Below are 18160 nucleotides of genomic sequence, written 5' to 3'. Positions count from 1 at the left end.
TCAATCCTATATTTGTCATTTTGTACATCATGCATATTCTGGACATTTCTCTTCTGTCTTCCGTTTCCGGTATCTGTGAAACCGGGCTTATGTTTCACACCTTGCTCAAAAACATTACAATGTCAGAATATACATTTATCTATTTGCAATACGGGATATTAGAGGATGATACGCTGACGAGTGGTGAGTGGAGTGGCTACAACTACACGGTACACGGCAGTCAGAAGGACTACTCCACTGCGGCAGCTGCATGTGCATCTTTCGGTGCGACTCTTGCTAATGGCAAGTCAGCGGACGCCAACAGCTTCATTGCGAATCTTGCAAATAGTGTGCTACCGAATCAAAACTTCTGGATTGGTCTACATGACTATGAGGTGCGTTAGATTGTTTTTCTTTGTACGCTACGGCGGTGCATGTTGGTAATAGAATTGACTTAACACCATCGAAGACCCGATCTTCCAGAGACTACAACGGCATTACACTGGAAGCTCTGAGAGAGGTAAAACATTTGACAGATCCCATTCCATTGACAAATAACGATCTTTTTCTGTTACGTTCTTTGTGTTTTGTTCTCGTTTGAATCGTTCTTTTGCATCGTGCATCATATCCAATTACAAAAATCATGGGTCACACAAATCCAATTTTGGTCGCTCAACGGTCGCTCTGCGATTGCCGTCAGTTGAAAGGTGGGCTGGCCAATGAACATAGCTGTAAAGAAACAACTTCAGAGCGACAATGAACTATAATAGTTTATAAAACAACCATGTAACACTCAGATAGAAGCTACCACTACTACTAGAACATTCACATCAAAGATGTCAGAAAGAAGTCTTGACAGAGAAACTTATAATCAGTTGGTACGGAAGCAAGTTTTGGGAAAGGTCCTTTTGTGAGCAAACCGGTGTGACAGCGATCTCGCCCCCCCGTGATCTCGCCCCCCAGGGGTCGAAATCACTAGCGATCTCGCCCCCCCGGGGCGAAATCGCTAGCGATCTCGCCCTCCCCGGCTAGTGATCTCGCCCCCCTATCTCGCCCCCCTTTAGCGATTTCGCCCCCCCCCAAAAAAAGCAGGTTTACATGACATTTTAGAAGTTGATCGGTATAAATCACAAAATGCAGTTTCAGAATGATATAAGTACACGAGTCTGATACATAACTCCATACATAGTATTAATATTAACGTAATTACATGTTGATAAGACAGTTGAAGTTGTTTCGGACAAGGAGGGTTGGGTCCCTTGTATTCCCATTATTGCATATACTTGAGTCTCGACATGTTTTTCATATACTTGAGTCTCGACATAAGATGTTGACCTGTCCTCAAGCAACCTATATATCTCCAATATGAAGCCTCTACCATGAATTGACCACAAAAGAAGTATGTAGATAAGGTATTCATTAGGTATTCCTATGGGTATCTTCACCTCCAATATGACTGTTTTTTTAGTATTTATAAACTGGTGTTTTACCCGTGTTTCTTAAGACTGGTACTTTACCAGTGTTTTTGTAGCATTTCGCAACAGGTATATGGACTTGCGCGTAGATAGTGTTTATAATAAGAAACTATGATTCATATGTGTTTGTTTAGTGCTTTGGAAATGTTTCCTGCACAAGATAGAAAATACTGTGACAAATTGAAAACATATAGCTGACTTATTCCATACCGTAGATGGTGTTGATTTATACGTTCACGATAGCGCTGTCTTTTTATGCCACCTCAACTGCAAAAAAAGTGTCTTTTTCATTTCAATGGCTTGTTTGCACCGAACCATATATTATCGACTTTCGAGGTATGACATCTTCAGGTAATAAGGTGCCATATAGGTACCAGGTAACACACCATATACGTTACTCCCCAGGTGCAGTACAACCAGTTGCTCCTGAGAACCCTCCGAGAAGCAATGTTCTTAAGGGGGACGAAAACACTGGCGGGTATAGGGGGGGGGGGGCGAAAACGCTAAAGGGGGGCGAAAACGCTAGTGATCTCGCCCCTCCCGGGGGGGCGAGATCACGGGGGGGGGGCGAAATCGCTGTCACACCGTCATCACTAATGCTCTTCGTGATTGCCTGTGCTTTGCCGTGTCGACATTCCGAAATATACCACCATATAACGTAAGAATTCCACATCCTCACTTTCAGCACGAAGGACAGTGGCAATGGTCTGATGACACTAATGTCGACTTCACCAACTGGCACCCAGGAGAGCCCAATGGTGGATCTGGGCAGAGTTGTGGACAGCTGTATGCACAATCATCTACGTGGGACGACGACAGTTGCAGTAATCAAAAGTATTACATCTGTCAACAAGGTATGCGTCTTTATCTGCCACACCTAACATCTGAACATGTACATTATAAAATCTGTTTAAAGCTATCCAGTGAGGACACCCCTATTGTACTTACCTTGGTGCAAACGTGTTCCAGTCTACGATAGTTCTAGGAAACACATCAATCTTGGTTTGATAAATCTGATACTTGCAGGAGCTGGGAATGAGTATTTCTTGTTCTTTTCTGAGCTTACATCTCCACCAGTTAGCTAATTAGTTACTTTATACACCATGTTTGATCTGGTTCGTATGTCTTCCAGTATCGTGAACCCGGCCTTATGTTTCGCACTTTGCTCCAGAAATCTACAACATAAAAGGAAATGCTAAATGAGCGTCTCTCCATGTAGCAGTATGTTTAGGGCTTACTTGTCGTCAGTCACATTTTGCACAGATCATAGCACACTTCTTACCTACTTGGTTGATATGAACTTTTTTTATGAACTTTGGTAGCTTGGAAGTGAAACAAGGGTACCATATAAACGGAACACTTTGTACATGGTCTGTTATAAAGGACTGCCTCACTGAATAATTGCGGTACGTTGGCGGCATCGCGTCTTAACTTGACTTCATAATGGAAATATCATGTAACAGTTAGAACGTACGAGTATGACTAAAGTCAAGATAACAAAACTGTACTCCGTGACGTTGCTCCCGCACGTGTTAGAAGAGTGTGCCTAGCAGGATAAAGTCTAGTATGAGAGAGATCTAGTCATTTCAACAAGCTCCAAGGCCAGCACAAAAGTATTGGAATACTGTGGTGTTGTTTCCACAAGTACGTTATGGAATAACTATTGTCACGTCGTATATAGACCACGTACACGAGGTACAATGTGAATCCTGTATTTTGATTTTTAGTACTAGATTATTGGGTTTTTTTTTAAATGTACTGTCAATTGTTTTGTCCGCATTGGCCATAGTTCCTGACAATAAAGAGACAAGAAAAGAGCATTTAAAAGGCTCTTCATCGACTTCTGTTCACGATTTCAGCTGTACAATGCTCGCCACCGACTGCACCAGCAAACGGAGCACTGAGTCCTAGCGGAGTGACCTACTTTGAATACCAGAATCAGGTTACCTTCACCTGTGACGAGGGGTACGAGCTGGACGGCGAGTCCACTGTGACGTGCCAAGCCGACCGAGAATGGAGTGATCCTGTTCCAACATGCAAGGGTAAGACAATATCTCATTGGTTACATACAATGCGTTCAGTCTGTAAAGGTGAAGGTGGACTCTCAATGCACTTGGGGCACCGGTGCAGCACTTCGGGGTTCGTTCACTGCGTTACTGTTTTGTTATTTTCGCGATTTTTAATGATTTAGATGTTTCGTGATACGTAAAAGTAACGTTATTACTTAGAAGACAGCAAAATACACAAAAAGAAAGAAAATCCGTTCTTTATGTCTGAAATTCGTTGAGTATCTTTCGAACAACGTAGTGACGCAAGCTTGACACAAATGCGGTGGGAGTGCACCTTTAGTATTTATTTTACACATAATGCACAATAGATACTAGTCTTGATGTTCTGAGAATACACTGCTGTAGAACTTGTCATACATTGTACCCGCAACAATTGTTGTGCAATAAGATTGTATACTCTAGTTCCTCTATCTTCCTGTATATGTGGAATTATGCTTATGTTTCGCACCCTGCTCTGGAAATCTATAACATGAAAATCTTTGCATTATGAAATTTTAGAGGAAGATGATACACTGACGAGTGGTGAGTGGAGTGGTTACAACTACACAATACACGGCAGCCAGAAGGACCACTCCACTGCGGCAGAAACATGTGCATCTTTCGGGGCGCATCTTGCTGTTAGCAAGTCAGAGGACGTCAACAACTTCATTGCAAACCTCGCGAGTAGTGTGCTACCTAACGGGTTCTTCTGGATTGGTCTGCATGACTATGATGTGCGTTAGATCGTTTTTCTATGTACGTTACTCTACATGTAGGTAATAGAGTGGACTTCAGAGCACCACCAAATAATAGATCATTCTGAAGATTACACCGGTATGTCACTGCAAGCTCCGACCACTGAGAGAGTGAAAAAGATCAAATTACATGGACAAAGAACGATCTCTTTACGTTTCGAGTGTTTTGCTCTCTTTCAAATCATAGTCTTGCATTGTGCATCATGTTCCAATTAAAAATTAAAAGCCACACAAATCCACTCCGGCCGCTCTGCGATTGTTGTCATTTGAAAGAGGGCCTGACCAATGAACAGAGCTTAAGAATATGGCTTTTGAGAATAGCAATCAATTATGATAGTCTCTGCAGCGGCCATGTAACACTTCAATAGAAGCTTTTTACCATTTAGCCCGTTACTAGAGAATGCACAGACAGATAATTTAATGTTCAAACGTATCGGAAAGACAGGACGAAAGTTGTCACGGAATAGGAAACAGAAATAGGACTAGTTTATATCAAGAATATTTGCCATTTTGTAAGCCAAACCGCCAATGTCGATGCTCCCCTGAATTGCTGCGCATTGCCGTGTCGACATTCCGATCGGGAAAAAATTATAATATGACAATCAACATCTTCACTTTCAGAACGTAGGACTGTGGCAATGGTCTGATGACACTTTTCTCGACTACACCAGCTGGAACCCAGGGGAGCCCAGTGGTGGACAGGGCTGTGGACAACTGTTTCCACGACTAGCCACATGGGACGACGACTATTGCAGCAATCAGAAGTATTACATCTGTCAACAAGGTAGGACATTTCTTAGTATAAATTTGATCTGTGATACGTCAATGAAAGTTAGACACCAAGGTTGATTTTTTAACTTATTAAATGTGTTGATAACTCTGAATTGAAGGCATAAGTACTTCTTGGTCTTGTTTGACCTTGAGCGGGTATTCGGTGCTTAGTATTACGTACGTCTAACAAATGGATGAATGAATGTTTACTTTCTCGTCTCTTGCGAGGTCGCCCAGCCCACATGGGCTTATAAGACACCAAAACAACAAAACATTACATAAAGTCACATCAAATGAAACAAAAGTGATACATGATAACAAACCACAAATAAAAATCCGAACATAAAGCAGATATAGGCAATATCAGCAGGGGACAAATGTACCAGTTAAATAGTTATTTTATACATCATGTTTCATCTGGTTCTTCTGTCTTCCCGTATCTGCGTCATCCGGGCTTACGTTTCGCACCTTGATCTTTTTAGCTTTAGAGGATGACACGCTGACGAGTGGTAAGTGGAATGGCTACAACTACACAATACACGGCACCCAGAAGGACCACTCCACTGCGGCAGCTGCATGTGCATCTTTCGGTGCGCATCTTGCTGATAGCAAGTCAGAGGACATCAACAACTTCCTTGTGAATCTTGCGAGCGGTGTGCTGCCGAATCAAGACTTCTGGATTGGTCTCCATGACTATGAGGTGCGCTGGACTGTTTTTCTTAAGCCTTGTACATTACGTTACACGTAGCCATTGTAGGTAATAGAATGGACATACATAACACCATCAAAGAATACATCCTCTGGAGATTACACAGGTATTTCACTAGAAGCTCCGACCACTGACAGGGGGACAAAAGATTTGACAGATCGAATTCCATAGACAAAGGAATACATTGTAGGTTTCGTGTGTTTTGTTCCCTTTTAAATCGTACTCTCGCATCGTGCATCGTATTCCAATTCTAAAGTAAAGTGTCACACAAATCCACTTTCTGGTCACTGAACGGTCTGCGATCGCCGTCTGGTGGAAATGGAGCTTGGCATTGAACAGGCCTGTCAAAAAACGCCCAAGAGCAACAATGAACATAATACGCCAAAAACCAGTTACTCAAACAACTAAATATGATTTTGGAAAAGGTCAGACGTTTCCACTAGCATCCACTAGTTTTCGTCAGTGTCACTTCTACAACTGCAACGTAAACTTAACTTGAAGCACTGCATATTATATAACCTGCTACTAGAAAATAGTATATTACACAAATGGATGATTTGATATCAAAGGGTATTGGAATGTCAGGAAGACAGAGTCCAATGTTTGGAGAAGGCGTGTCTAGTTGACATGCCGAATAATTAGATCATATAAAGTGAGAATTCCACATCTTCACTTTCAGCACGAAGGACAGTGGCAATGGTCTGATGACACTGATGTCAACTACACCAACTGGAACCCAGGAGAGCCCAACAATGGTCTTGGAGAGCAAAACTGCGGGAAACTGTACACATCGACCTCTACGTGGGACGACGACTTTTGCGATTCGGAAAAGTACTACATCTGTCAACAAGGTATGTCATTTCCTACGATGCAAGATATTGATCTGTGTTCTCGCAGTGAAAACGCAGGTCCCGCGTAAATACTTTTACTTAAAGACATGATTGAGTCAATCTATTCAATCAAGTAGGAAGTCATTTAACTATCCAAGAAAAAGTGGATGATTTATGTCAATGAAAAGTAGCGCAAGAATCCACCACCTAACGCACTATAGTGTCCTTAACCTAAATCATCCAAACCTCTCCCCATGTAGCATTATGCTTTGAGCCTATTTGATATCAGGTACCTTTTGCACAGGTCCTACCATACTTGTGACTAACTTGGTTGACATGGATTTTGTTAACTTTGAGGTTAAACATGAATACCATATAAACGGAACATGGTTTGTTAAAGGGCTATCTCATTGGACTGCGGTACGTTGGCGGCGTCGCTGTGTATATAATGAGAATATCATGCAAAACATGACTAAAAAGACAGCAAAACACACCAAGCTTAACAAGATTCTTTCTTCATCGATGAAATTCGCTGACCGATCTGTCAAATAGCTCGGCTACGGCCACACTGGCAAAGTTTGGCTGTTTCAGTTAGTCACCCGCTCTAAAGATAAAGTCTCCGATAGATGCTTATGTCATCCGTGTAGATGCTTATGTCATCCGTGTAGATGCTTATGTCATCAGACACACATTCCCATATACTCCACAGCGAGCCAGGAGGCAACGGCTCCAATTGTAACTATTGGAGGACCGACACCACCACCAGACGTTACAGGTTTGTTCTTCAATGTTATTTATACTCGTGTTCTGTAACGTCTGTAACTTGTGTCCTCTTATATGGCTGTGCATACGCTGTATATTCCCCGTCGGTGTGTAAGCACGTTGACTGTTTACCTAACGTTATCTACTTGAATATGCGGTACTGTCTCAAGAGGTTTTGAAATCTGCTGATTGTACATACGCTCATTAACGTAGTCAGTTCTTACACTAACCAAGACGATAACGAATGTTAAGTTTCTTCCTTCATTTTTGAAGGATTTTACTATAAACAGGTCTGTTCTATACCCGCTGTTAGATGGAGAGAGTCCTCAAATTAAGACTATTGATGAAGATTATCACATAAAGAGTCTTGTAGATGCAGGTTGATATCGTGGCCCTTCTTCTCTCAATGCTGTTGTATTAAGCAGATCAGTGCAACTCAACAATCAGTGAGCCAAAACCGACCAAATATCAACTGCCTGAATAGGCAACACGTTGCAATTCACCCCTCTAAATAGGTTATCTAGAGGTCATTGTGTTTTCATGTGGCAATTTTCATCAGCTCCGTCGTTCCTCCACAGACTCCTGGCTGTCAAACTCCGCGGACTGGGTAGTCGAGGCGTCGGGCAACCAACAGGTTGTGTCATATGGACCGAGCAAGGCCCTGGACGACGACTCAACCACCTACTGGAACCCGGTTGGTGTAAACAGTGACTGGTACATCATCTTTCATTTCGGTGTGTCGCACACGCTGTCCTCAATCCGTGTCCAAAGTACCGGCGATTTCACCCACGACGTGAAAGTGTTCAAGCTCCAACGGTCAGAGAGTTCTGACCCGTACGTCTGGGTGGACGCTTTGGTCGTTGATGTAGGACCTTCCAACGAGTTCCAGGAATTTGGAGTCTTCTCGGCCACGGCGAAGTACTGGAGACTGCTGATCACGGAAACACAGTCGGGCTGGCAGCCTTACGTGGCAGGAGTGCAGTTCCGAGGGAAGGTGGCTGGTAAGTCCTTATCAACTTTTACATTGTCAGTGAGGCAAGTTTGGTGCGAAATGCATCTTATAAGTTATATGTTAGTGCAAGGAAATATATTTGGCCCTTTCATTCTACTTGTGTCAGTGATGAGTATTCTTAAAGCATTACAATACTGTTGAGTGTGCCATGCATAGAAATGGTCTGTTATACCAAGGATATATCAAGCTGCTGTTTGTCTATTTGTTTGTTAGTTTGTTTGTTTGTATGTTTTATACTAGAACTTTTATTCGGAAACTGGCGAATGTTGCCGCCGATCACTAGAAACTACAATGACACTTTCTTGCTGTTGGGACGAAAAAAGAGCCTTACTTGAGTAATCGTTAACTGTAAGCTACTGATAGTGGCAGTGCAAAATTTAATATAATGTTATGCTATTTTGCTTAAAAACGGCGGCATCAATCTAGTAAGTTGTTCTACTTGTAAAATATTAATGGAGGTCTTTCTTTCTTTTCCACCCTGGTACAGACAACGTGCACAGGATATCGTTTGACGTTAACGAGCAGAATCTCTCTGGAACTGACAACACCGTGACAGTGCTGATCTACTCCACCGACTGTGGCGGCTGGTGTGTCTCCACAGCTGTGCCGGGACGATTTAGGACGGGGAGGTAAGACTTCTTTCTTGTCATCAGGAATCGATACGATATCAGGGGTATTTACTTCCGACATATTTGACTCTGTTCTTCTGTCACATACAGCGCGATACAAAGTTATGCTAACTTGACTAGAATATTCAAATGAAAGCCCATCTGTGTTGGTATAATCCATTGTTGTACAATTTGATTTTGAGCTTTGTTCCAACGCAGAACAAATACCATGAATTTTTAGTTTTGTTCCAACGCAAAAGAAACCCTCAACGTAGAATTTCCAGTCGACCCTTTTTTTAACCTTTGCAAACTTTTTTTGATCCTTCATCATTTGTTTGACTCACTGCGCTGACTTTCAGGAAACCAGAAGTGTGATGACGTCAAGAGTGAATCAAATGTAGTGGGAAGACGGAGCCTACCACTCTCACGGTTCAGAGAGAGTTGAGGATACGGTACAGGAATACTTTTTGAAGGATGTGAAGGATACAGTCTACATCAAGGTCTATCAACCCTCTCTGAACCGTGACAGTGGTAGACTCCGTCTTCCGCCTTTGATTCACTTCTGATGTCATCATGCCTCCGATTTCCGGAAAGTTAGCGCGTTAATAAGACACATGATGAAGGTCGGCGTGATTGGCTGAAAAGTCATGGTGCTTTGTTGGTGTTGGGACAAAACTCAAATTGTACAATGACCTGAGAATGTTCAGCTAAAGGCTTCGGAAAGACTAGTTTCATAGTCAAAAAAGGCAAAGCGCACGTATTCTATCGGCTATCAACTATTTGTATTAAAACGTATATATGCTGAGTTACATCGACACAGATCTAGGGTTAGACAGATTTAGAAGGAAGGTTTTTGCTTTACTTCTACTAATTCTGGCAATTCTACCAGTACTCGAGTACACTACTTTGAGGACTCTGATTTCGGCCGTCCGGAAAAGATTCAGTTGAGGATTGACGGCGACAACAAGGTTCGGTTGGACCAGGTGAGTACAAATTGTACCGATTCCTTAAACCTCTGTACGTCTGATTGGTTGTCTTTAGTTGTCATACATATCAGCAGGCGTCTTTTTATCAAAATCACAACGCGAACGTGTCTGTTTTTATAATCTTACATTTCTTTTCTCTTTGCGCAATAATGCACACGAATAAAATAAATGCTATGCACTTTTTGGTCTTTCACTATGGCATTTGGCCAAAGCTAAAAGATGTTCCCTACATACTCCGACCAAATGGCAACTTTTTCTCAAGAAGAACACATAATATTTTATTTAGATTTTGTGTAAGTTTTATGCAACTGTTGCACACAGTTTGCCACGATGTTCAAATCATGTCACATCAACATATGTGAGAGCAATGAAAATTTTAGAGAGTAATGAACCTGTACATACTGTACATAGCAACTGTCTACTCTGTCACGACCAGTGGAAGAATAAGTCTTCAATTAGTTAAATTCGGATCGATATTACTTCCACTTTTAGAGCAATTCCGTTACAGCAATTTCGATCCAAGAACGATCTGACTTATCTCTCTGTCACCTCCAGATTCGCCTGTACAACGGCCAGACAGGAAGAGAGGATGAATTCCCATGTAACTGTGTCTTAAAAGCCTCTGAGGTGGAATCCGTGTTCCTGGATGCCTATGGTAAGTGTTGAATGTATGAGAGGCTTGACGTATTTCAATGCTGCAATGGCCTTTCACTTTTCTATTTTTAGTAACATTTCTTATAAGGGGATCAACTTAACTACTCAAAATAGGTTCTTTCTTTCTTTAGTTTTCTCTGTTATTTAACAGATGGGATAGTAGGTAGAGTGCGCACCTTGCATGTAGGTCCTGAGGTCAAATCCCGGCCGGGTTAAGCCAAAGGCTTGAACACGTATATATGTACTGCTATCTCTTCTTGCACTCATCACTTATGAGGATGAGTATGTTGTATTGCTTGTACAACTGCGTGGCCCAAGAGCATCACCCTATACAAAAAGTGGTGGGAAGGTTACGCACGGTCATGGTTCCAAGTACGCATGTGTAGCGACAGGAATTGTGGGTAATATGCCAAATGTGAAGGCCCCTAATTCATAATAGTTCTCACTGTGTCGATTTGCTTCTTTCCTGTTTGGTTATGTCTCAGGGACCTTCGCCATATTACCAGCAATTTATGTCTATGCACATGTGTACTTGGAACCGTGAAAGTGTTTTTTTTTCAGTTTTCTTTCTATTTATCGTGCAAAACGATTGGCCCGAAAAGTACGACGTCATTCCCCTTATTTAGTAGAGATGCGCGCATGACTACAGCATTCTTCTGCGTGCTGGCCCCCCGGTCACGTCTGGAGCCTGAAGCGAGTTTTCTGCCTTGCGTGGACATAACGTCTGCTTCAGGGTGGTCATTTTAGCACATAGGCTCCAGACGACGATTTCCGCATCACTAAAACCGGAGGGCCAATAGTTACGCACGGTAAAAAGAATCCTATAAACTTCATTCTCGTCATGACAGGCACGAAATCACTAGGGACATTGATGATGACGTTTCCCGCGGAGATATCTACAGCGAACTACGTAGAGGTTCACGCTACTATGGACGAACCACTTTCTGAGCTGACGATATGTATGGACATCCGGGCACATTCGGCCACTACTGGTCCGTTCTTCAGCTACGCTATCCCAGGCAGATCTAATGAATTGACCGCCTTAGGGAGACATAATGCAGATTGGTACAAGGTGAGATTTGCAGAGTCGCTCAACGACTTTCTTAGGTACCTGCAAAGAACGAATTGTTTCATGTTTTTGTGTTTTATTGTATTTTAACGTTAAATCATAATTGTACATCTTTCATCATATTCAAATCATACCCGATTTCCACTAGAACAGCGCTCTTGCCGCAGTCTCTCTGCGGCATAAACCTGGCAGGTCGTTCTACGAATTATATAGGAAAAAGCGAATCTTTTAGGGGTTGTTTTCTGTTGTTTTTCCTGTCACACTTATAGGGGGCCTTACGATTACGAAATAGGATCACGCAAATTCAATTTTGGTCGCCGTATTGTCGGATTCTATTGAAAAGGGCAACTTAAATGTGGTTTTAAAAGGTAAAAAGGGAGAGCAACTGGGATAAAAACGTTTTATCATCATCCGACCACCCCACCCCCATTCATAGCATAACGAAAAAAAACGAGTTTCTACACATTTGTAAACAAAACAAAATCTGTTCTACTCAGATGCTCATCGGTGATACACAAAGCGATCGATTCCCCCTCCCCATACGAGTCAACACCTGGCACGTGCTGTGCGTCACCTGGCGAAGCGAGGGTGGTGACTGGGCGTTTTACATAGACGGACGGAGTGTGATGTCAGGCTCCGGGCTTGCTACAGGTCACCTCATAGGCAACAATGGCGCCTGGATTCTGGGACAGGAACAGGATTCCCTCAGAGGAGGCTTCTCAACAAACGAGGTGACATCTGCCTTTCAAAATTGTAGATAGCCTTTATTTAGAATTTGTGGATAGCACACAATAGAACGATCCTGAATTTCCATCATAATTAGCAATTCAACCAATGATTGCATATGAGTTCGACCAATGGGAGCAAATCGTGACCACAGCTTGTCTAGAACACGAGATATCAATACCGGAAGTTCTGCTGTAGTACCAAGGAAAGCCGCCAAGAGGACAAAATCGAATCATTTCTTTGATAGTATATGACCACATGCCAAATTCACTACAATCCATCCATAACTTCTTGAGTTTTGCTGCTTCATCACATAAAAACATAACTAGTGAAGGTAAAAAAACAGCAACCAAACTTTCATTAAAGTTAGGCAGGCTCAAAGTGGGCAGATTATATAATTATACCAAGCCTAGTACCATTATGCACTGGGTTTTGCTAACTGTATATGTGTGGATGTGTTCCTTGTCAATCAGGCCTACAGAGGGGATCTGGCACGCTTCAACGTGTGGGACTATGTCCTCTCGTCAGAGGAGATGGACGGGTTCCACGGCTGCAGTAACGGAGGCAACGTCATCGACTGGGACACTGTAACGGTGACGCCGCACATGGACGTGGTCGTCTCTGACCTCAACTGCAGTAAGTCCTAAAGCCTTCCTCTGACCTCAACTGCAGTGACCTAACCTCAACTGCAGTAAGCCCTATAGCTTCCTCTAACCTCAACTGCAGTGACCTAACCTCAACTGCAGTAAGCCCTATAGCCTTCCTCTAACCTCAACTGCAGTGACCTGACCTCAACTGCAGTAAGTCCTATAGCCTTCCTCTAACCCCAACTGCAGTGACCTAACCTCAACTGCAGTAAGCCCTATAGCCTTCCTCTAACCTCAACTGCAGTGACCTAACCTCAACTGCAGTAAGCCCTATAGCCTTCCTCTAACCTCAACTGCAGTGACCTGACCTCAACTGCAGTAAGTTCTATAGCCTTCCTCTAACCTCAACTGCAGTGACCTGACCTCAACTGCAGTAAGCCCTATAGCCTTCCTCTAACCTCAATTGCAGTGATCTGACCTCAAACTGCAGTAAGCCATATAGCCTTCCTCTAACCTCAACTGCAGTGACCTGACCTCAACTGCAGTAAGCCCTATAGCCTTCCTCTAACCTCAATTGCAGTGATCTGACCTCAACTGCAGTTGGTCGCCATGCCAGCCAGTTTGCGGCGCGTGAGACTAGACGTAAACGAAATATTTTTGAAAACCTTGAATTTGAATTACCCTAACTTGTGAATTCAAATACCTTTGTGAATCCACATCACCCTTGTTTTTAGCAAAACTTGAACTGAGAAACTTATTGTAGAAATCGAATGTGTAGCAGATATTAGAAATACACATTATCGTTCCAACCAGTTGGCAAAGATAATATGCAAGGCTCCACCTCTCGTCATGTATAGGTACTGCAGACGTGCAGCTAGACTGGGAGTTCTGGACGTTGGGTGATTACACAGACAGGTTCCAGGGAGGCGACCTGGTCACGATGGAGTACAACCTCCAACTGACGTCACAAGCTGCCCTGGTCAACATCACATTCCTGTTCCATTCAGACGACTTCGAGGTAACACGTTGTTTGTTTTTCATCTATAAGTGCCCAGTGGAACATAGGTGAACAAGTTTCCTTGATGTTTCTGTTATACCCCCGTCACATTATCCACGATCTTCGGGCGTATCGATAGAAGGTCGGCCATATTTAAGATCGACAGAAGGTTGCGCGTATTTTTCACCTGAAAACCGTCCCTGTCACATATAAGCGATACTTTGTACCTTGTATAATTGTTGTGTAACAAAGTTATGATTATAAGCGAGACTCGGGCGATTGCCGCAGAATCGTCGTCCGATCGATTTTTGCCAAACGTGACAGGGGTATTAGAGAGTACAGTTTACAGGGATTGCTAACTCTTCTACTTTATCGTGCGTGAGGCACCTCCTCGAACACGGGACCCCATCTTACGTTCCTTCCGAAAGACAAATACAGCACAAAACCAGGATGTACTTGCCTCGATTTGAACCAGGGTCTCCCAGTCAGGTCTACGTCCCATTTTTAAACTGGGGCCCGACCGGGTAACGTTCTGGAACGAAAAGTATGATATGAAAGACACTAAAGACACCAAGACGTAAAGAGAATAGTCGTGGGCGTTATTTGCGTATATCGTTATGTATGCATACCATAATATCCGGCCCGGTTTGGAAATGTGACGTTAGCCTTACCAGCTAACTGGAATCAGGAGCTCAACTCAACTGTGAGGCTGCTTTAGTATACCAGTTAAGCTACAGTGGCATCCCTTTCGGAGTAACATGGCGTACTTATATTTTCACTTTTCGGGCTAATATATTATAAGTGGATACTCTTGACAAGCGTCAGTCGTGACAGAACTAAACCGAGGCTAGAGTGGAAAACAATTTCATGCGTGCCTCATCAAAATAGCGTCCGGACGCCAGAAATCCGCAAACCGTTTATACATTACCGTGATATGTTACTACTGCAAGATCCCAAATTCCATTAGCACTCATTAGAATCTACCAGCGTTGGACAATAATGCAATGACCAATGTACTTATAAGTAGACGGACAGTAGAACCATGTAACTGAACCTTTCTTTTCCTTTCTATTCAGGACATGGACCCCATCACTGTCTCTGGCAGTTCGGGTCGACGGGAGCTAAACGGCACTATTACTACAAATATCAAAGGTACATGATTTTTAATTTTTGTTTTAATATCCACATATCAATCTTGAATTTTCTATTGAATATGGACAACGGACATACTCGGTTCATTACATCTCTCAATGGTTTGAACTTAGGAGATGAGAAAACTTCCTTTCGTGCTTTGCGAATGTTAGATCTATGATGGCAGCAAACAAATTGACTGAGTTTTCTGTGTTCCTTCTCCAGGCTCAGTCGTCTACGGACAGAAGCTCTTCCTACACATGAACGTGACTTACACCGTGGACGGATACGGAGTAGAACACTTTTTGGGGCCTGTGTGCCCGAACAGTAACACCACAGTATTTCCTGTAACCGGCGCCCTCCCTACTTTCAACGCGTCCTGGATGAGTGATGGGAATCTAACATATGGTGACAAAATCAACGTAAGTTGTGAATGTTTTATTGTATATCGCTAGTTCACTTTTATCTATGGGTGACCTATATCCATTGTTTCTACAAAAACAGGATGTGTAGGGATAGCAAGTCGACGTGTGGTGTTTTCAAACTGCAATATTTTGAAAATATTGCAATTATAACGAACATAGGTTACCCCGCGGATAAAGGTTAATTAGCGTTTCATTGAATGTTACTCAGCATTGTCATATCTTATATTCATACCACCTAGCCTTTTAGATAACGGACCAGGATTACATCTAACAGTACCAAGAAAATTGAATATTGCATTTTAGACTAACACTTCTAGCCTTTAACAGCAAAGTTTATATTTCGTCAACAAAACTCCCATACCACAGCACGGATCATAATGACCCCAGTGTCGTTGAATGTCGAAAAGTCTTCAGATTTTTCTCAAACAATCTCCAGATTTTATATTGACAACTTCTTTCATGTTTTAGATGTCAATCGCCATGGCGTTTCCTCGCCTCCGCTATGACAGACTGGTTGTTGAAGTGTACCGCCCTTCGATTGATTCTATTCTCCCCATCGCCATCACACACGTCTCCATCACTGAGGTCGGCAACACGCTGCAGCTGTCTGGATGGAACAGCACCGCTCTACTGAGCGCTCGGGTAGGCCCCTTCTATACACGCTGGTGTCATTTCTTTTATGGAGTTATTGTACATCCCCCCCCCCCCCTCTGGATGGCGATCAGCACCAAGGACATGTATGGCTGCCTAAGGTGGTGGTGTATTTGTGTTTCACAAGTTAAAAACCTCTTGATGTATTATGAAGCTTTTTGTATGTGAGTAAGCGTTGGAAAGACGGAGGTCATTGTCGATTTTGGACCCGTTGGTCAATGACCTTGTTTCCGTTCTCTTAATGGATCAGAGCAAATGTTGAATACTTTCATTAAAGATTAAGCTGTCGTGGTAGCATCTCCTAACATCTTATTTCCAGCTCTTTTCTTTGTATTGAAAGTCTCAACAAACTGCAAGGTGCAGACAGATACCGTTACAACATGTGCATTGCCGTTTCAAGATAAGTCAATAGGTGTCTCTTTTGTCGTTTTACAGGATGACCGCTGGATGTTGGAACTGACAGGTATTTCTACAATTGGAACTGAAGGCAACTTTCTAAACCTTGCTGTCGGGTACGAGTTTACAGAGGACGAAGAGTTTTGGGCTCCAAAGGAAGTCTGGGCTAGGGTAAGATCTATTTACTGTTCATGAAACTCTTTACTTTAGAAAAGAAACCATTTTGGTTGTGTATTTGTTGTGATTCAACGTGATCTTGTAGAATTTAACCAACCATTCAGGTGTCCTTGTTATTTGCTCTAAACTATTTGAAAGAGCTATTAACTAATTTGTTTTTACTCTATTTTGGTGTATGGCCTGGGCACATAACACATAAAACTTCAGCATTCATTCATTCACAACGTACATAAAATGTGATCCTGCAATGATGTAATGACATTAGATCTGTTGCTACATTAAGATGAATGCTGATACTGAAAATCTCATGAGATTGACTTCTCATCCTGTAGTCTGCTGTTGACATAACGTTTGACAGGACGATATGGACAGGAGCCCTCCCCATCACCGTGGTCCCCCGGGGCAAACCTGTACTGGTCATGGACGCCTCAGTCACCGACACCGGCAACCTCGGCAGGGGGTAGGGGCTTCACGTCTGGATCAAGTTTATAGTCTATAGGATAATTTGAAAACCAGCGTTGTTGTTTTTTATTCACACTTATCTAGTATGGATCGGGCCGGCAAAAAGCAAAATGCTAAAAGAATCCCTCTTTGAAAGAAAACATACAATAGCAAAACAATTAAATCAGCATACATATTACTATTTATAGTTAAACCAATTGTTATAATTTGTCTCTAACAGGCTAGGTATTTCAAATAATGCACTTGAATAGTAATTCAAAAGAAGGTTTCCCTAAAAGTATCACCAACGTCCTGGTAACCATAGCCTGGGTATCATCTTGGTTTACCGGCCGCTTCTGTAAGAGGGGAGTATAGGATTTTCACAGTCGGACTCGGGTGCTAATTTTGTACTACGTGACTATGGTTTAATATTCCAGTCAAAAGCCTAATACAATGTATTTGGGCCTAATACAATGTATTCCAGGGCCTAATACAATGTATTCCTCAAATACAATGTATTACATCCACTGTATTACTCAAATACAATGTATTACGATTTCAAATACAATGTATTTCACAAATACAATGTATTACAGAGGCAAAATACATGGTAGTGAGCCCAATACATTGTAGTGAGCCCAATACATTGTAGTGAGCCCAATACATTGTAGTGAGCCCAATACACTGTAATACACTGTATTGAGTCCAATACACTGTATTGAGTCAAATACATTGTACTGAGTCAATTACATTGTAGTGAGTCAAATACATCGTAGTTAGTCAAATACACTGTACTGAGTCCTACACAGTGTACTGAGTCCAATACACTGTACAGAGTCGTATACAATGTATTTCAAAGTAAACTACATTACATGCAGTACCACTTCCCTCCGCCAGGGATGTAGCACTCCACTTACAAGGGTATCATATGGGATCTGGGTATCAGTAGACGAACTTGTACTGGCGAAATT

The 18160-nt window shown here is 42.5% G+C and overlaps 2 protein-coding genes across 2 annotated transcripts; both read left to right on the top strand.

Moving 5' to 3' along the window:
- Positions 1–2557: 2557 nt before the first annotated feature.
- On the top strand, positions 2558–6929 carry LOC118416146 (C-type mannose receptor 2-like). The gene is made up of 7 exons (XM_035821222.1): positions 2558–2573; positions 3314–3496; positions 4022–4236; positions 4879–5041; positions 5511–5728; positions 6417–6588; positions 6925–6929. Exons 1-7 carry the CDS (start codon positions 2558–2560, stop codon positions 6927–6929), a joined length of 972 nt encoding a protein of 323 aa, XP_035677115.1.
- A 1560-nt stretch (positions 6930–8489) lies between these two features.
- On the top strand, positions 8490–16895 carry LOC118416144. The gene is made up of 13 exons (XM_035821221.1): positions 8490–8502; positions 8829–8970; positions 9839–9932; positions 10491–10590; positions 11438–11661; positions 12156–12389; positions 12858–13020; positions 13829–13989; positions 15045–15120; positions 15325–15521; positions 15993–16166; positions 16611–16742; positions 16887–16895. The coding sequence occupies exons 1-13, from the start codon at positions 8490–8492 to the stop codon at positions 16893–16895; spliced, it is 1719 nt and encodes a 572-aa protein (XP_035677114.1).
- The last annotated feature ends 1265 nt before the right edge of the window (positions 16896–18160 follow it).

Source organism: Branchiostoma floridae, chromosome 5, assembly GCF_000003815.2.
Source record: "Branchiostoma floridae strain S238N-H82 chromosome 5, Bfl_VNyyK, whole genome shotgun sequence".
Classification (NCBI taxonomy): domain Eukaryota; kingdom Metazoa; phylum Chordata; class Leptocardii; order Amphioxiformes; family Branchiostomatidae; genus Branchiostoma; species Branchiostoma floridae.
The sequence above is the reverse complement of the archived record's forward strand: the minus strand, read 5'-3'. Positions and strand labels throughout refer to the sequence as shown.